At 47.4% G+C, this 20,839-nt stretch overlaps 1 protein-coding gene across 1 annotated transcript in view; it reads right to left on the bottom strand.

Moving 5' to 3' along the window:
* Nucleotides 1–250: 250 nt before the first annotated feature.
* Nucleotides 251–20,839, bottom strand: part of RNF24 (ring finger protein 24) — a 145,155-nt gene continuing 124,566 nt past the window's right edge. Inside the window, exons 5-6 of the mRNA XM_078678693.1 lie at nucleotides 10,046–10,125; nucleotides 251–1,084 (exon numbers count right to left, since the gene is read on the bottom strand). Of these exons, the coding sequence (XP_078534819.1) occupies nucleotides 946–1,084; nucleotides 10,046–10,125 (219 nt within the window). The 3' untranslated portion in view covers nucleotides 251–945. The remainder of the gene's footprint in view (nucleotides 1,085–10,045; nucleotides 10,126–20,839) is intronic.

The following is a 20,839-nucleotide window of genomic DNA, read 5'->3' as shown; positions in this document are numbered from 1 at the left end:
AGCTCTTTGTCATAAAAAAAAATGGTTAACAGGAAAACTCTCTGATATAGTTGATGCACACCTGAAAAATACTGCTGATGTCTGCTAGAAGCACCTCAATTCAGCACTCGCTAATGTTAAATGCTGACAACGGAACACTAAGAACCCTGTGTATAAATTGAGCATCTGAAGCATTGCTTTCGGCATGGAGCAGCATCTGAACTCCACCATTATCTGCTTACAGTTTATGCATTTTAAATATCACATAGGGGAGATATGAAATAGTTCTTTTAATTAATATATATTTAGATATACATATAGCTTAGTACAAAATAAGTGCTCTTTCAATTGTTAACACTTCACCTCTGTTAACCGAAACACTTTATACAAGAAACAAAATTGTCATCAGTCGGATTCTGCGGGATACAAAGTCTCAGAAAATTTGGCACGAGAGCCTTGTTTTTCAGTGGCCCAGTGGATTCCATCGAAGTCACTGGCAATACTAGATTTTGTTGGGACAGTGGAAACGTGATCAAGGGTATTTTTTCATCCGCGCAAGAGGTACACTGGCACAGAGTGTTGTTTGCATAGCAATTCACTTCTGCCGTTCTTGGCTTTGGCGAATTTGTTTATAGTTTTTGAGTTCGTTAAATGAAATTAAGGTTATCCATCCAACTCAACAGACGTTCGTATGCACTTAGAAGTTCCTGTGCTATCAATCCGTTTTCAAGTTTCGTCGAAGGGTGAAGGCGGTAAAATACTTCACAGTGCTCCTCCAAGCACGTCTTATGTCCTTGGGTCGCCATGCCATTGCCCTAAAGACTGTAAATCCATTTTCACATTTATGTTCTATAAAACTCCACCGCAGCCATCAGGAGATGTATCAAATAGGACGGCGGCATCAATTCTCAGCACAGGCGAACCACTGTCTTTTTTGCTTCCACAACTGGAGGTCAACACAGTAGACTATACAATGTTCTCAGCCCCGGGGAGGGGTCCTTGAGGAGGTCCATGGTCCTGGTTACTGTGCAGCTGTGCTAGCTGGAGAACGGGCATGTTACACAGCGGACACACCTTCCGGACTTCCAACCACTTGATGAGGCACCTGGAAGCAAGAAATGGAAAAGAACATTAAAAGTACATCCTTTTACACTTCATCTCACTTACTAGTGTTTGCCTTCAACTTGTACATCACATACAACATGTCCTAACCTGTCTGAACTTCCACACTCAAAGAACCACCGCTGCAGCAGAACTTTCAGTCCCGTTTTCATGGTTGAAAACATGTACATAGTAGGTATTCAACTTTCACAGCACCCTGCTTATGTAGACAACTTGTAGATGAAGAATGGCATACAATGTACGATAGCGATTAACATAATCGATAAGTTAATGTGGCCCGGTTTGGCTACCAGTTAAAACCAAAACATAACATTGAGCATGACAGTGAAGCGCAGCACAGCATCCATACAAACTCCATACGAACACATCCAGCATACCCATCCGGTATTGTGACCTAAGTATGTACCCGAGCATGTACCCGACAGGTGACTTTGCCAATTTACTTATGGTAGCATTGCCCAAAGTTGGTTTAAGATAGCAGACATGTTGATTCACAGATTTCCTCCATCTATGTTAAAGACTTCGATTTAAATCCATTTTTTTTACATTAGTCTCACAAGGACTGCCTAAAAATCTGGCATTGCGCTAGCTCTCAAGCACCATTGTTGGACACCGTTGATTTCCGATACAAAGTTTCAGTTTAGGGTAATTACAATACAATGTCTCCGCTTCACAACATTCTCCCACGTCGGCTAGCAGTACGTTTTAAACGTAGCCTCACCATGAAGGCAATGGTTCGGGTTGCTGCTCGTGTTTGCAACTTGAGAGCGCTCCACAGGGTGCAAAAACGCATCTCTGAGCCGGTTGTGCTGGCCCAGCAAGCCTGGTTGACAACCCCAAACCTCTTGCTTCTCATCAGCCTGTGTGTCCAACATTCCATCCGTAAAGCCATGATTTAAATAAACCACAGACATTGAGTGAGCCCAACAAACCCTGAAAACGTGCTTTAGACCCTCAATCACAATCTATCAGGGAGTTCTGTTTCAGAAAAGAGTGTGATATCTGAAATGACCAGGATGAATTCAACAGTCAGAATTAAGCATACCAGCATAAAGAAACCATCAGGCTTAACACATCAAATAGACTTGATGTAACAAAGGCAGGATGCAGAAACAGGACACCTGTGTGTATAAGTAACAAAGCAACGTGTATCTCCCTTACAACTGAAGTTTGTCCTAGAATAGGAAGGAGAGAGAAAGATGGCAACTTTCAGGTGCTAACTTTCAGCGGTCCAAGCTGGAAAAAAGGAACTAACGTAACATTGGGGAAAAATACGGCCAATCGATGAAGCTGGAATTTTGAAAGTGTAGGGTTTAATGTTCCCTTTTAAGCGTCAAAATAAGCATTGGTACTGAACTCCACTGCCGCACGGAGGGAGGTGGCATTAACAGCTTCACGGATACAGACAATGTGCAAAAAGCCTAGAGCCTGAATGAACTAAAAAGGAGTTAATGCACTAAGAGTTAAATGCCATTTAGTCTCGGTTATTTTTGCAGTACATCAGTCTCTTTGGCCCATGTGTCTTTTTTATATTTCCTTTGCATCTGAATATTTAATTTTTTTCTGTATAAATGTTTTATAAAAGCAGAGTATGCAGGGATTTGGAATGCAGACAAAGATAACGAAAATGGATTGAACAAGGTTCATAGGAAAAGGTATCGTCTGGAATTTAAGTATCGGAAAAGCACAGATTGGACTTGTAGGAGTGTGTGGACACCTTACCATGTTTCAACCAACAGGCCTTCAACTTGACACCTCACTGGAATTCCCTCCGCAGCTGCCTCAAGCATGGCCAAAAATAGAACAGCAGAAAGCCTGGAAGCGCTATTTAAAGCTGGGTCACAAGTGACATTGTGCAACACATTACCGAGAACTTCTTTCGAATCCTCGTATTATTCTGAAGACGTAATCTGGAAAACCTATGCACTACATTTACACCTATATTTACCCCCTACTATTGCATTGATTGTTTATTTATATGTTTAATACAAATAAACCTGTCATTGTCGAGGACTGCATGCTGTGGCTGCTGTGTCGACGATCTAGAAGAAACAGTGACAGGGTCTGTCACAAAATAGCAGCCGAGTAGAAATAATTTTGGCCTTGATTGGTTTGTGAAAATGACAAGTGCCTTAATTTAACATTCACACGGGTAAAGCTCGACACTGTGTGCTCTGTAGAAGGTAATGGTGCCCTACAATAGCGGTGTACCTCTGGTGTGCCCCGGCTGAGACTGGCATGGAGCCGGTCCACACGCGCCTGCTGCCTACGTAACATTCTACCATCCAAAGTTGTTTATGGTTTGATGATGTGCGAGGGAAGTCCAGTTCCAGCCCAACCAAGCAGGTAGGCCTCAGTTGGCTGAACTGGCACACACAGGGTTTGCCGATGTACAGATAAAGCATGATAATGCCAAGAATAGACAAGACATAGCAGTCATTTCGCTTACTGATAACTTCATATCTTTATATTCTCAAACTAAAACAGAGCAGAGGGTGTATTTCACATCTTGTTGAAATCAAGATAGCATGGATTCATTCAGATGCCAATCGTAATATGCTGGCGGGAAGATTTAAAAAAAAAAATCTTTCAACACCCCACAGAAACACAAAGGAGGCTAGCTAGACCTCTGGAGCCAGTAACAGAGGGGCTGCTTATTAGGTTTTGCCTAGCCAATGCGTACGAAGTACGCATACGCTAGCAAAATCTTATGTTTTCCTCTGTGGGGTCGGGTATCGGCCCCCTCCTCCCATTGGCTAGCTCCATAAATGGAGGCTAGCCATTGGGAGACGGCTCTGTCCGTCAATCCCGGACCAGATTCGGGGGCGTTCCCGAGAATTTTTCCCTTTTGGTGACGTCAGCCGAAAGCCTGTTCTCGGGAACGCCCCCGAATCTGGTCCGGCATTGACGGCACCCGGAAGAAGTCCAGGTGAGTGCTTGCTTTTTTTTTTGCCCGTTCCCACCCCCTCTCCCGCTCTCCGTGTCTCCGGCCCCGTTCCCGCCCCCCTCCCGCTGCCTCTCACGCTCTCCATGTCTCCGGCCCCGGTCCCGCCCCCTCTCCCGCTCTCCGTGTCTCCGGCCCCGTTCCCGCCCCCCTCCCGCTGCCTCTCACGCTCTCCATGTCTCCGGCCCCGTTCCCGCCCCCTCTCCCGCTCTGCGTGTCTCCGGCCCCGTTCCCGCCCCCCTCCCGAAATGAAAAACAGCAAAATCAGGAGGAGACGAAGAGCGGTTTGCAAGCATAAGATTACACGTGTACATTATCTTCATTTCTACGAACACAGGGATGAGAGAGCAGGCGCTCAATTATACACTGAACATGCCTTTCACAGCTCAAATGGAGCACACACCCAACTCATTTGGCTGGAGGCAATTTAGTTGGAGATGGCTGCTTTACAAGCTCTATGAGGGGATTGGTACCAAGCAGTACAGGAGACATGCCCTCTGGCAGCAGCTCCCTGCCTTCTGTCTCCATCCAAGCCCGCTGAGCTCTTAGCCCAGGCAGGATCGCCACGTGAGCGAGCCTTGCCGCATGTCTAGTGGTGGCAACGCCCAACACGCCCATCCCCATGTCTGCAGAGGGGCTGTGCCCTTCCAACACAGCCTTTCTAACTGCTGTCAGAAATAGGCTAGAGCAGCTAGTCAGAAAATAATGCACGGAGGGGGCTCAGTAGGCAGCATCCAGATGTGGGGTGAAGGAAGTGCTGCACCATACCAACAATAGTTCATACCCATCAGCGTTGTTTTTACCAGTCTTAATCCGAACATGCAAAGAACTTCACCATCAGTTTTCAACTGTCCCTTCTTTGCTACTCCAAGGTGCCAAATTTGTTGTAAATCTCAATTTTCACCACCTGAGATGTTCATTATAAGGATTGTCCCTCATCAGTCATCAAAAGTAGTGTTACTCACCACTGACCACCAAACAGCTTCATTATAGAAGATGCTTTCTCACCAGTGACCAACAAACAGCCTCTTTCGAAGGACTGGTCATAGCAGCAACCAAGACACAGCTTCTTTAGAGGAGGCAGCACTCAGCAGTAATCGACACAGAACCTGCTTAGAAGCAATGGCCCTCACTATCAACTACAAGTTATCCCCCACCACTGATCTCAGCAAAGCTTCAGTAGAAGAGGTGACCTCCCTAGTGTATAAAATGTATCTCATAGTTGACTGCCTCAAAAATACATTTTTAAAGGATGCCATCTCCTCTGATGCCCATTGAGGTTTGTTACATAAAAAGATGCCCCTCACCACTGTTCACCACAGATCTTAGTCGAAGATGTGGCCCTTAACAGTGACAAGTTGTTGCTCACCACTAATGGCCGCAGATTATTCGTCATGAGGTGGCTCTCTGTACCAGGTCTTCATTAGGAGACGCCCGTGACCTCTACATCTCTTTTCATCAACACCATCACTTATGAGGGCTATCCCTCAGCTCTCGCTAGTGTGTCACTGTCACCTCCAGGAGTGTTTTTGATGGGAGGTGTCTCACACCACGGGAGCTTCATTGTGGGAGAAGTTACCTTCCACAGATCTCTAGTGTAAGAGGTCCCCGGCCACCAGACCTTCGTTGTGAGAGGTGTCCTTCACCACAAGGTCGCCATTGTGAGAAGTGCCACTCTGATAAGGCTTTATTGTGGAAAATGTGCCTCACCAGTTTTAGATTTTGAAGTGACAAATGACAAAATAGCTCAATGAAAAGACTCCTTCCTCGCTGGTAAACTGCTGCCCTTACTTTATACTCCTTTTTTTCATGCACTTTTTGAGCCAATGCACTCTGTTGCTCTGAGGTTTCAGGAAAAAAAGATGGAGGACGAAAAACCTTTAACAAGAAAATGGAGATGCGCCACAACAGCCTATTAGACATGAGGGTGCCTCAGAAGCAAAGAATGCTACCAACGAAAAGCATGAACCAGGCATTTCAGACCGTCTATGTGCATTTAATCCAAACATATGAATTGTTTGTATAGAAAGATTAACACCAGATTGCCAATAATGATATTAAAAAATATATATGTCGGAGGATGGCTACTTTCATTTAGACACATTATGCTACTTTTTATTAACCAAGTGGATAATTACAAAATCTAAAAATTACAAATGCAATGTATTAAGACTATCCAAATGTATAATTTCCTGTTCCTTCGCACTTTATTCTGATGATGTTAATCCTGGATTTTTAAGCTGGTTTCCATCTCTAATAGATATTATCCGACATCTTTCTTTTAAGGGAAGTACGCATTTCTTAATAGAAAATCACACTCCGGCTCACTATGCACTACAAAAAGCACATTCATGCCATTAACATACATCCCTACATGCGTATGCGATTGATAGGGATGTACCCACCCCCAGTCCTTCCCCCTTACTGCCCTGTCCTCTCGCAGCCTGCCCTCTCCCAGCCTGCCCTCTCCCAGCCTGCCCCCTCCCAGCCTGCCCTCTCCCAGCCTGCCCCCTCGCAGCCTGCCCACTCCCAGCCTGTCCTCTCGCAGCCTGCCTGTCCTCTCGCAGCCTGTCCTCTCGCAGCCTGTCCTCTGTCCTCTCGCAGCCTGTCCTCTCGCAGCCTGTCCTCTCGCAGCCTGTCCTCTCGCAGCCTGTCCTCTCGCAGCCTGCCCACTCCCAGCCTGCCCTCTCCCAGCCGGTCCCCTGCCTGTCCTCTTCCAGCCTGTCCTCTTCTAGCCTGTCCACTTCCAGCCTGCCCTCTCCCAGCCTGTCCCCTCCATGACCTTTCCCAGCCTGTCCTCTCCCAGCTTGTACACTTCCAGCCTGCCCTCTCCCAACCTGCCCTCTCCCAGCCTGTCCCCTCCCTGCCCTCTCCCAGCCTGTCCCCTCCCTGCCCTCTCCCAGCCTGTCCCCTCCCTGCCCTCTCCCAGCCTGTCCCCTCCCTGCCCTCTCCCAGCCTGCCCTCTCCCAGCCTGCCCTCTCCCAGCCTGTTGTCGTGTCCCGGCGGCAGCAGGCAAGAGTGTGCACTGCGTCCCCGAAGTAACAGCCCTAAAGCAAGCAAGAAGTACGCCCCCCCTCCCACCAATCCCTGTTAGGTAGTGGAAACTGTCCAAACTGGGGTGCAGACAGCCCCTCTCACCTTTCGGCCTGGTACCACTGCACCAGCCGCACTACTTCCCTACTGACCGTTCTCCACTTCAGCCCCGTCTAAATTACAATTCCTGCTTGTGACCCTTTTGCCTGCTTGTGTTTGTTTTCGTGACCCTGTTGCCTGCTTGTGCCTCCGTGTGCCCCTGTTGCCTGCTTGTGCCTCCGTGTGCCCCTGTTGCCTGCTTGTGCCTCCGTTTTCGTGCCCCTGTTGCCTGCTTGTGCCTCCGTGTGCCCCTGTTGCCTGCTTGTGCCTCCGTGTGCCCCTGTTGCCTGCTTGTGCCTCCGTGTGCCCCTGTTGCCTGCTTGTGCCTCCGTGTGCCCCTGTTGCCTGTTTGTGCTGTATGGGTGTGTGTGGAAGGCTCTGTGTGGGTGTGTGGAGGGCTCTGTGTGGCTGTGTGTGTGGGGGTTCTGTGTGTGTTTGTGTGTGTCATTTGCGAGAGATAAAGCTAGTGGCATTGTAAATAACAATGCCATTTATTTATGTTAAAAAAAACATAAATAAAAATAATGTCAAGAGCAATGCCAATAGCTCTAACTTTAACAAAGGCAAAACCATTGCATTGTAAATGCTTGTTTAAGTTGGAGGGAAAGGACAAGGCAGCTGTGGCAGTTAGGAGGAGGACTTCGCCGTCAGAGAAAGTCATTTAACGGGATACTTGAAGGCACCGTCTTGGAAATTCCCAAATGTGATGCAGGAGGATTGGTTCAGGGGTGGAATGATGTGTCACTCTAGGATTAGCTTCTGGAACTCTCCCCACCCCTTCAAATACAACCCTTGCACAAGTAAGAGACTTTTTAGAAAAGTCTGTACCGGGAGTAAGCGACACTGGAGAATGTTCAGCTAGAGGAGGGAGGACACCTGGCCCCACTTCAAAGGTAGACTCAATAACTTCTTATTTCAGTGGGCACTTACGGACTAGGACTTGTTTCTCCAGGGCCAGTGGTGCTGGCTCCTCTACACAATCTGAGGACAGTAGATAGATGGACCTGCCACCGGGTGACACCAGAGGGTTCCCTGGGATCTTCTGCGGACTGGTCCAGCAGGAGGTGATCTCCAGGAGGGCAATGACAATGACAATGATTCTTTATTTGTGTGATTAATAAAAACCAATACAAAAGAACGATCAATATAAAAGGGATAGTTAAAATAGAATATTATAATGATATATATACACGTCTTATTCCTAAAACCATCATTTGGTGTTTTGTTTTATGAAATGCAATAACTGTTAGCCCTTTAGAATCGCCGGGCAAACTTTCAGTGGGATCCAGACTGCATAGGACCCCCATTCCATGTGGTGCCAAGGTTGACCTGTCCTTAGGGCTTGACGGGCGCAATAGATGAACTTAACAACATTGACCATATGCTTCACTGTGTCCAGCAAATATAACTGAAGGACGGCCTCCTTTGCCGTCCGCGTGCCCAGATGGAGGAGAAGGGGCCTTAGATGGATTCGGCGGACTGGCAACAGGGCAGGACAGCATAGTAAGCCCCCGTCCAGGAGGGGGGCTCCTCATTTCCGCTGACCATTTCTATGCAAGTGGCCAAAGGAAGCTGTGGGGCCTGGAGGGAGCAGGCAGGGTGAGCACTCGGACTTGAGGTCCTCGAGGTGCTGCTGCAAAATGCTTCAGGCAGCAGAACTGCCAGGCACCCAGATAGGAGACAAGTCATTTCTGTGGAGGGAGAGGAGACCGGTCATGTGTGGGGAGGGAGAGCAGTAAAAATCAGGACTTCCAAGAATTACTAAACTTAGAGGCCTGAACAGGAGTCAACTGCTACAAAGGGGTACTTGGTTCCCTGCTGACAGAAGATGTGGACTTATTACTTAAGGAGGACTCACATCCTTACCAACTGGCAACCTACTTTCTTGCAGACGTTCTTGAAATGACCCTGCTGTGTTGATGAAATCTGGGAACCTCTTGATTGTAATAAAGTTTGGGTACAAATAGGCTATGAAGCCATACTCACGATTGGCCAGTGGAATGGCTATATACTGAATAAAATGGCTGAAACGTAATGGTCTTGCTGGAGGCTGTATATTAAATCCTTGGTTTTAGACAGAAGTAAAGGATGTGAAAATGCTTGCTGTCTACTTCACAGAATGACCAGCACCATCTCTGTCCCTCACCACTGACAGACTCGAGAAGAGAAAAGATGGGATAATCGATTGTCTGGAATCACACAGCTTGATTCAGTCACTGATCGTCTCTGACATAGCAGTCACCCGACAACATTAGATCAGCTGCCAATAAAACCACTTGACTGCGTAACCAACACACTCTCTTGTAGCATGGACTTTTAATGGTATTATGTATTCACGATCTCACATGTTCTCTAAAGATGTTTGATGGATAGCCAAAAATGAATACGACCTACTTTTTCTTTTGGAGCCAATGCCTGCCAGATGTCACTTTTAAAGTCCTTTAGCTAGCCTAAAAATAACTTTGGGTCTGTCAGAGTATACTAAAAATGTATTTCTATCAATCAGACTAGAGATCATTGCACTCCATCTGGAAACTACTTACTATCTCCCCTCCCACCCCCCAAAAAATGTATGTGGTGCAGGAACAGATGAAAGTGCATTTCTCTCCATAGCCAGAGTAGTGTGGAATACACTGCAGGAACAACTAAACCGGACTGAGGAGTTACTCCCTTTGAGAAAGGTGCTCACGGCCATCCTTTTTTTTTTTTTACTTCTGGAGGGAGTTATTGGTGTTTCCAGAGTGCTTTGCTGTCTATGGGTAATCCGTGCTATAAAACTACAAAGATGTTGATGGATAAATATAAAAAAAACAATCATAGTAAAAAAAATCTGTACATCAAGTTGTAAATGATACACCTATCACTTACTTCCTGTGGAAGGCGTGTTTGCACGGACAGATGCCCAACTCATCCTTGGGCTTGAACTCCTCCAAACAGACTGCACAAATCTAGGAAATAAGAAGTGAAAAAATATTTTTTAATGGACAATGATGAAAATATATTCTGTTTTTAGATTGATCACTTCTAATACAATACTGAAGTTGGTCTCAAAATAGGGCTCCTGCAATGTGGGATTGAATCCATCCAGGCAGAAACCATGTCAGCCAAGTATTTTATAAGCATATTGCCCTAGAATCCACACAGCATCCATCGCCACAAAGCAGGATACTTCAGAAGAACAGGAAAGAAAAGTGACACTTCGACAGTGTATTTATTTGCAGGTTTTGTACAGCAAACAGACTCATAGTTCTGTATGTTCTGTACACTGATTGTTGATCAATCCAGGATGACAACCCATACATTTGTGCCCTCAGTTAGAAAAATGTGATTGACACCTGTAGCATTAGGTTTGCAGCTGTCAGTTTTGCAGATTCACTGCCTGAGCAGTTGCTTGCCATCCAATGTTGGGCTCCAAATATCACAACTTTTGTTCTGCCAAGCCTTTGCTTCAGGAGCCCTTTGAATACCTTGTCATCACATCCCCGAACACTCACAATGCAGAGGGACAAAGACTGTCTTGATTATCACAGCTAGAGTCAGTAATAGGGAGACTCTCGCATAGCAGTCATCCAGCATTAAAACCTCTTGAATGTATAACCAACACCAGTGGTCTTAACCATTTGACTTCTGCGGTCCCCCACTGAATCACATCTTAAAACCAAGTACACCCCCACCCTAAGCAAGTTCTACAGTTTGAACCTCAAAATACACATAATAGAGAAACAAGTTTACATCAAACAAGAACAAAAGTTATATATTATATCTATATATATTATGTATATTGTGTTTAATTCACAAATCAAGAAATAGACAAAAATGAAATTTTAATTTGGGATTTGAAGGTCACGGTTTGATCCCCGCCTCCGGCGGCAGCTCAGCTCAGCACCACATGACTCTGTGCAATAGCTCATTCAATTTCCACGATGGCCCCCAGCGCCTTGAGACCCGTAAGGGCGAGTAGTTTGCGCTTTACAAATACGGATTTAAGGTGAGCATGCCGATCCGCAAGTCCAGCGGCAAGGTTTGAGCTTTTCAAAACTTTATTCAATTTTCAAAAGACGAAGCAATATGCTTGAGTCTAACATTATCACAGACTTTTTTGCTCTAAGGCATTGTCTTTCTGTTGCCGCATACCAGAGCTACATTTGAGGTCGTCAACCATCTAAAATAGATTCTGTTTCCTATATTTGCACGGCTCCCTCAAACTGAACTCAGTATACCGACTTCATTTTTAGCCTCCCATTTCAAATTTGTTCACATTTAGAGGTCATTCTAAAAATTTTCTTTTCGATGAATATATACTTTCTTAATTTACGAATATGATTTAATATTCTAAACGGTTTCAGACCACCTTAATAGGCACTGCGGACTCCCAGGGATTCTCGGACCGCATGGGGAGAGGAGTTGGCCTAACGGCTAGGGCAGTCAGCCTCAAATCTGAGGAACCGGGTTCGAATCTCGGCAATGAGGCTGAACATCCTGTGATCTTAGGCAAACCACTAAATCTCCCTGTGCCTAGAAGAATGAATGTGTCCTCATGTAACGCAACTGGTGGTCGTGTAAAGCGCTCTGATACCCAATACCTATGGGTCAAGTTTGCGCTCTATAAAATCCGTTAACAAAAAACACCATGTTACGAAATTCAGGATTAGACCACAGAATATTCATGCTAATTGCCACTGGGGTTCGTTTCTGTAGGTCGCGGCACAAATTTGCCAGTTTGATTGAAGCAGGTACTTTGTTGGCAGGAAAATGGGAGCAAAGAAAGTAGCAACACCTGTTCCTAGTATGGAGGTTGGGGCATTCCCCTCACTAACTGGTGAACATGTAGAAATAGTTTATGGTTCTCAATAAGTACCAACTAACAGAATTACAACAAATTCCCCCTATGTGGTGTACGTCACCCTGTGTTAGATGTGATTTTATAGCCAACAGCTCTTTGCATTTTGGGACTTGTCGTTTGGCTTTAACATCGAAAATATAGGAACCACAAATTGCAAACAACGGTGTCTAAACAGCTAGAACTAATTGAAGTGTCACACTTGCGGTGGGTCAATGCTATTTAGTTTTTGGGGAAATTGTGAATGTGTTAATTGCAGTAGAAAGTATATCCCTCAAACATACACCACACGTCTTATATTCAGTGTCTAATAGATACAACAAAAATTGCTATTGGAAGTGTAGCACAAGAGGTTCCGGTAAGTGCAAAGATGGTGACTTGAGTCATCGTAAAGGACTGTAGTAGAGCTCACCTACTAGTGCTGCCTGGTGCTTCTTATGGTGATAGAGTAAAAGGCAAGTTATCCGATGACCCTATCACATGAATACAGAAAGCCTCCTTGCCTCCTCGTCTCTGAGGCCTCCCATCATTTGAGAACACAACATAGAAATAAGTTACTTCACGTAGCTGCAATGCTCTCAGTTTGTAGACGAAAGAACATAAATTAAGTGGAAAACAAAGGATTGCTGTGAGAGGTAACTTGGCCCAAAGTAGTCTGTTTCGAGAAGTGATGCCACACGTCTGCATCATCGTGATGACATCACAGGAAGTGACATCACATGTTTCTGGCTCTCTGAAAACGTAACAGGAAGTGACATCACGCTACTTCTGACACACAGAACATGTCACTAGGTTTTTCGAAACCTGCAGAAAATTAAATACGTCTAACTGCACCAACACAGGCATAAAAGTCAGCTAGAACTAAAGCTCTATTGACTTTTTTGTGTGTTGAAATTGTTTATTAAGAAAATTTCAAATAAGTCACAAATGCAGATATATATGCAGAGGAAGAAATGGAACACAGTATAAATGAGGAAGTTATTCATAAAATATAACAAAGGAGGCATAAAACAACACATCCTCTAGTATTCATAAGGCGAAATTCAGGGTAGAAAAGAAAAGAGGAAAAGGAAAGAAAAAGAAAGAGAAAGGAAGCCCCAGAGTAACAAACTAGTTGTGAAGAGAGATGTAAGCAGGAAAAATAATAAGAAGCGGGAAAGAGAGAAGGAAGAGAAAATAAGCATGTTACAAGGAAGGTGAAGTTAAGGAGGTAGAGTAGTCGCAGAAGAAGAAGGAGTAGAGACAGAATCATTATCCACTGTGGTTTCCAGGAATGGGGACCATACTTGAAGAAAAATGGAAGCTTGGTCCTGTAGACTGTAAATTATACGTTCATAAGAGGCTGTTTGTATCATTGCCACCAACCATTCCTCCTGAGAAGGAGGTAAGGAAGATTTCCAATGACGCAGCTATATTGACTTTTAAAATCTCTTTAATAAGACGAAGGTGCTAAAGTGGTCTAATGGGGTTAGAAGCAACTACAGAAAGCCAGGAGCAGCAAATATCAGCTACCCGTAAAATGACACCCCTGCATCTGCGCGCCCCCTCGCGCTGAAACCCACAACACCTGCGCTCCCTTCTACATCCGAACAAACAAGACCCTTGTGAGACGCCCGTGGGTGCCAAGGATTCGAGCACGGGGCTGGGTGGAGCCTCTGTCTGTTAATATCAATGCGAATGAGAAGCGGGCAGAAATCGGGGCACAAGTCCTGAAAAAAAGAAGTGGGGGGAGGGGGACGCTGACGTCACAACAGGAAGTTACATCACGAAAGGTGGCTTGCACTCAGTTGCAATTTATAGTTATCGAGCTCCCGGTAAAATAAGTGGGGGGACGCCGTCCACCCGCGTGGTACCCCTACTAGAGCCCTGGCAGAAATCAAACGGAGCTTCCTGACTGAACTCTCTCTCTAGTGCTCCCGTCTCTTCGGAAAGGTTCCTCTCTTCACGGGTAAGAAGGGCTTGCAGTGGGCCGGGGTTCTAAAAAGCAGGTGCTAAGACGGGTTCCTTTCGGGCTCTCCATTGCTGCCCTCACCCTCTGGATGAAAAACAAAAAATGAATATGCTACTTACCAGTATGCATCTGTTCTTGGCATGTAGGGCTGCTAACATTCATATCTATTGCATAGATCGCCGCCTAGTGTTGGGTCCGGATGATTGCACATAGTTGTCCTGGAAGAGTCTTCGAAGTATCACCAGATAGGTGGCTCCTCCCCTGGACTACAGTGCGCATGGGCTTCGGCTCCATCCCCAGATTGTTTTTAGCCATTGTGGCAGAGATGGAGTGAAATAGTGTAAATGATGTCCATGCTAATGATTGAATGCAAGAAGGATCTGCAGCCGCTTCGGGCACCGGGGAGGAGGGTGGGCGATATGAATGTTAGCAGCCCTACATGCCAAGAACAGATGCATACTGGTAAGTAGCATATTCAGTTCGAGGCATGTGGGCTGCTAAATTCATATCTATTGCATAGAATACATAGCAGTCTCTCCATCAACGGCGGCTGCCCGTGCCAGAAGTCTGAAAAAGTGTTTTGAGAACAGCCTGACCTACAGCTGCCTGCTGCTTGGAATGCACATCAACACAGTAATGTTTTGTAAACGTGTGTGGTGTAGACCACGTGGCTGCTCTACAAAGGTCTTCCAAAGGAATGTTCCCCAGGAAAGCCATGGAGGCCCCCAACTTGCGTGTGGAGTGCGCTCTTGGGGGGACCGTTAAAGTACGTTTAGCTTTTTGATAACAAATCTGAATGCACTTAACGACCCATCTGGCTATTCCTGCCTTGGAAATAGGGTTGCCTTTGTGCTGGGCTGAGAAGGCAACAAAAAGTTGCTGTGTCTTTCTAAATTGTTGTGTTCTGTCAATGTAGTACATGAGTGCCCTTTTTACGTCCAACGTATGGAGCATTCTTTCCGCGACTGTTTGTGGGTTCTGAAAGAATGCGGGCAGTTCAATAGTTTGGTTGACATGAAACTGTGACACCACCTTCGGAAGGAACTTGGGGTTAGTGCGAAGCATTACCCTGTTTGAATGAATTTGTATGAATGGCTCTTGTATAGTGAGCGCTTGCAGCTCACTAACACGCCTGAGAGATGTAATAGCAATGAGAAAAGCCACTTTCCATGTCAGGAACTGAATCTCGCATGAATGTAGCGACTCAAAAGGTGGGCCCATCAGTCTAGTGAGGACCACATTGAGGTTCCACACAGGAGCTGGTGGTGTTCTGGGAGGAATGACTCTTTTCAGTCCCTCCAGGAAGGCTTTAATGGCAGGCACCCTGAAAACGGAGAGATGCTGCCTGTTCTGGAGATAAGCCGCTATGGCGGATAAGTGTATCCGAATGGAAGCGTAAGCGAGATTGCATTTGTAAAGATGTAACAAATAGCAGATGATGTTAGGAATGGATGCATCAAGCGGGTCAATGTGATGTTCTGTACAGTAAATGACAAACCGCTTCCACTTAGCGGCATAGCAAGCTCGGGTAGTGGGCTTCTTTGCCTCTCTGATGATGTCCATGCATTCAGGAGGCAGGTTGAGATAGCCAAATTCAAAGACCTCAGGAGCCAGATTGCCAGATTGAGCTGTTGCGGATCTGGATGCTGAATGTCGCCATGGTTCTGCGTCAATAGCCTGGGAGTGAGATGCAGTCTTTGATGCGGTACCACTGAAAGGTCCAGAAACGTGGTGTACCGTGGTTGGCGTGCCCACGTTTGAGCAACCAGGATGAGCGTCGAGTGTTGCTTTAGCTTTCGTGCCACCAGCGGAATGAGAGGCGCTGGGGCAAAAGCGTACGCAAATCTGCCTGACCAGTTCATCCATATCGCATTGCCCTGCGATTGTGGGTGAGGGAACCTGGCGGCAAAGCTTTGGCATTTTGCGTTTTCCCTTGTGGCAAACAGGTCTATCTCCGGATGACCCCACTGCTGGAAGTACGGGTGGAGTACTGATGGATGTATCTCCCACTCGTGCATTTGATGGCTGTACCTGCTGAGCAGATCCGCCATCTAATTGTCCTTGCCTGGGAGGTGTTCCGCCATGAGGAAGATGTTCCTTTGAATGGCCCACTTCCACATGCTCTGAGCCAGATGAGACAGCTGTGGAGAGGGTGTCCCTCCCTGCTTCTGGATGTAGTACATGGCTGTCATGTTGTCCGTCCGGATCAACACGACCTTGTTGCACAGATGTACTTTGAAGGACTTGAGCGCCATGAAGATCGCCATCAACTCCAGGTAGTTGATGTGCATCTTTTGTTGCTGCGTTGACCACAGTCCCTGCACCGTGTAGTGGAGCACATGAGCTCCCCACCCCTGGAGAGATGTGTCCGTCGTTAGGATAATCTGTGGCACAGGCTCTTGGAACGGTCGGCCCTTGCAAAGGTTGTGTGGAGTCCACCAATGCAGAGAGTTGTATGCCCGACCGGTCACCAACACTAGGTCTTTCAACTGTCCTTGAGCCTGAGTCCACTGATGTGCCAAGCATTTTTGGAGCGGACGCATATGCAGCCTTGCGTGCGGGACTATGAAGGATATACAGGTTGAGGGGGCGTAGATCCAGAATGGGTCTGAGGCATCCGTCCTTTTTCGGGATGAGGAAGTACAGGGAATAGACCCCTGTTCCTTCCTCCTCCACTGGTACGAGCTCTATTGCGCCTTTTTGTAGCATCACAAGAACTTCCTGCTGCAATAAGTGCAAGTGCTCTTCCGACATAGGACGTTGTCTTGGGGGAATGTTGGGTGGAGTGGATGTCAACTCTAAACAGTAACCGCATTGGATAAGTTCTCTCACCCACCTGTCTGTGGTGATGTCCAGACTGGCAGGAAATGCTGGAATCTCCCCCCGACAGGTGTTGGATGGTCGGGGGGCAGTGACAGAGAGTCACTGTTTGGTGGCGGCAGAGGAACGGGAGTTGTTGTTGCCTCTGCCCCTGCCCTTGGCACTGTTTCCTCTGTAACCCCCTCTACCCTGCTTGGGGTACGATGACTGCGCGCCACCTTTGGTGAAATGCGTCTGCTGTGCCAAGTGTCCTCTGGTAACACCACGGGTACTTGAGCGACGAAAAGTGCTCCCCCTGAATTGCTGAGACTGAAGCGCCCCCATGGATTTAGCGGTCTCATTGTCTTTTTTAATCTTCTCGAGGGTGGTGTCAACGTCCGGGCCAAACAGTCTGTCGGGATTAACGGGCTGGTTGAGTATTGTTGTTTGAATGTCAGGTTTAAACCCTGATATGCGAAGCCATGCTTGACGCCTCAACATCACGCTAGTGTTAATTGCTCTAGCCGCTGTATCTGCAACATCAAGCGCACGCTTAATTGCAGCGTTTGAAATGAGCTTGCCCTCCTGTATCAGCATCTCAGCTGCTTCTTTAAACTCATCTGGAAGGTGTTGAAGGAGCTGCTCTAGGGTGTCGTAATGCGCCCTATCATATCGTGCCAACAGTGCTTGTGTGTTCGATATGCGCCAGATATTGGCTGCCTGTGCAGCCACCCTTTTACCAGACGCCTCTAGCACTTTCAACTCTTTGTCTGGGGGAGGAGCTTCACCCGTCGTCTGGGAGTTCGCCCGTTTGCGGGCATTGGCGACCACCAAAGAGTCTAGAGGCAACTGTCCCCGAATATATGCTGGGTCCCCCGGTGCCGGTCTGTATTTCTTTTCAATACGTGGGTTCACCACTCTAGCCCTGGTTGGTTCCTTAAAGATTTCCGGTGCATGTTTGAGGACACCTTTTAGCATTGGAAGCGTTTTGACAGTTTTTTCTGCGGCAGAGAAAGTGTCAAACAAAAAATCTTCTTCCACCGGGTCGGCATGCATGTCCACATTATGATTTGCAGCCGCCCGTTCAATCAAGGCATTGAATGCCGCTGAATCCTCAGTTGGGGATGTCCGTACACCATAAACCTGGGGGTCCTGTACCACCTGTTGGCCTCCCTGGTCACCAGTGTCCACCCATGAGTCCTGTTGCTCATCAGGGTCATTGTTATCTGGGAAATTGTACTGGTCATCCTGGTCATCGTCATCTCCCCCTGAAGCATTGGGAGAGGGTGATGGGCTCCTCCTTGGTTGAGGATGAATAGTTTCAACAAGGGCAGGAAGGTCCTGTGCTGGCCTTTTCTTCTTCAGAGGTATGACATATGATTCCAATGGTTGGGAAGTAATCTTTCGCTTACAGAGTGTCAATTTTCCCGTATCGGCGTCGATATAATGTTCAGATTGGTCTTCTGAAGCTTGATGTCGACTCAAATGGCCACCTAGCATCGAGTGTTGTGAGGCCTCTGTGTCCTTTGACACCGACCGGGGTGCAAAGGCCTTCGGTGCCACCCTTGGCGGCAGAGTGTAGAGGATTTGCGTGGGAGTCTTCTTCTGTGCGTCCACCAATTTTTTGGCTGACGGCGTGTGAGTCGTCCACGGCAAAGTCTTCTCCCGAATCCGTTTGAGGGAGTCGGTGACTTGCTTCGTGAAGGAAGCGGAGGGTTTAGTTACCGATGACCCATGCCCGTCACCATCGGAGGACCCCAGCGTCGACGAGGTGTCCGTGCGTACTGGAGCCTTCGACGCATCTTCGACCCCAATGGTTCGGGCCTCCTTCCTAGGCTTATGCGCCGATGCCGTTGGTTTTGGACCGGCTTCTTTGTGCCGTTGCGTAGGGTCTCCGGACTTCGGCTCGGGGCCCTTCGTCGACTGCGCTTCGACAGGGAGTTTGCCTGTCGGTGGCGCAGTCGCGTCCGAGGGTTGTTCGGCAGCCGTTGTGGACTTTGGTGGAGCAACCGTGCTCGACACGTGGTCGACGACCTTCTTTGAGGTCGGCTCCTTGGCCACCGTATGTAGCGGTGCCGGCTCGACAGCCTTCTTCGGTTTCGGAGCCACTGAAGGCGACGGAGCCGATGACGTAGCAGGCTTCGTCAGTTTCGATGGTACGTCGGCCATCTTTGTTGTGGTCGAATCCGAAGGTTTCGTTTTCGATATGCACAATGGCGGCTCCGCTGATGTGTCCGTGGCCGGGCCAGAAGGCGGGGCCGGGGATTGCGGTGCAGGGTCGTGGGTAAGGCCGAGTGGCGATCCCATGACCTGAGCCTGAGTCATGTAACCTTCGGGGCATAGCTCTTCCTCCGAGCTATCTTCCGCGGCCCCATAAACTTCTTCGTCGTCCCCTACCTCCTCAACGTATTCCAGGTCCTGGCCCTCAACGGGTTCTCCGGAATCGGCCTCGACCTCCGTCGATGGTGGTGAAATCTGCAGACGATGGCTTGGGCCTTCTGCCTCGGGGTCGTCGAAGATGTCGTCGGGTGCCGGAGCCGCTCGCCGGGCCTCAAGGTGCGCCGCGCGCCGAATCTTGAGCGCCTTCTTTGACCTGAACTTCGAACAGGCCATACAGCTGGCCTCGTCGTGTTCCGGCGAGAGGCATTTGTTACAGACTGGATGCACGTCGATGTGTGGGTACTTTGAACCACACACGGGGCAGAACTTGAGCGGACTCCGTTCCATCGTAGTTTCGTCGGGGTCTTGCTGCGACGACAGGGCCTCGATGTCCGAAGAGTTACTCGACTCCGCAGAAGACCGACTCCTAGAGTCGGATGAAGCACGAGACCGAACGCGAACAATACCGACGAGGTAACAAAGGCCTTTTGGCCCTAGAAGTAGTTTTCTTCGATTCCGACTAGGAGACGTCGAAATCACATCCGAACCCAATGGCGGATAAAAACAATCTGGGGATGGGGTTGATGCCCATGCGCACTGTAGTCCAGGGGAGGAGCCACCTATCTGGTGATACTTCGAAGACTCTTCCAGGACAACAATGTGCAATCATCCGGACCCAACACTAGGCGGCGATCTATGCAATAGATATGAATTTAGCAGCCCACATGCCTCGAACTCTTAACTCCGCTGCAGTACCACCCTTGACTGCCTTTGATGCAACTTCAAAGAGACTCGTTATAGTTCTGTCACAGTCTCATTACTTCAGAACTGAAGCATTTTCAATATTCTGTACAATGAAGCCATAGTTGTTGCTTATTTAGCTTACACAACTAACAACCACTGGCAAAGCGAATACTCATGGTTTGTTGTAGGTGTAATGTTAATTGCTGTATTATATACCTGGATGCAATGACAGAAGCAGCAAATTACCAGTCAGGTGGCACACTATGCTAAGCACAGATTTGTAGCTTGTATGTTTTAAGCCACGCCCTAATTACATCGACCACGCCCCTTTGAGAAGTTTTTTCATCCCACTTAAAGCCCTGCAGATAAGTAATTGAAATGCATTACACATACCTCCTGTACTGGGCGCCTTTCCCAGGAACCTCCAAGAAGCTCAAAGAATGAAAGCATGGCAGAAGATGACCAGCTCTCTAGTCCATCAAGCTTGCCATGTACATGCACAAAGGCACACTCACATTCACACGGACACACAGACAAGTACACTTCTGTCACAGAACAGTGGTGGCTCCATTTGTTTGTATTCCAGCTGGAAAGCATGGCCCAACCACTAGACATTTCAGGAGCCACCCATGCATCTTATTCACTCTCCAGTAATAAGGGGGGATGGGCAAAAGTACCCACTTCCCCATGGTGACCATTTCTGCCAAAGTCCTGGGAAATGTGGGATTTATTAGACATTTCTGCAGAACAGAAAATGCTTCTTTTGCTATTTCATTTGTGTGGGTGGGAAATGACTTTCAAAGAACTGATCTTGCCCCGCCATGAAACCGCATGACAGCCTTCGGCGCGAAGGTCTTGAAATATGGGTTTGAGAAGAGCTGCTTTAGACAACATGAAAACCATGTTCGAGACAGCGGGGTCGGTTCCACTTAATGGTAATGGAAGGACT

Source organism: Lissotriton helveticus, chromosome 2_2 (genome assembly GCF_964261635.1).
Source record: "Lissotriton helveticus chromosome 2_2, aLisHel1.1, whole genome shotgun sequence".
In the NCBI taxonomy this organism is placed as follows: Eukaryota; Metazoa; Chordata; class Amphibia; order Caudata; family Salamandridae; genus Lissotriton; species Lissotriton helveticus.
Note: the sequence above shows the minus strand (reverse complement) of the source record. Positions and strands in the feature narration are given on the sequence as shown.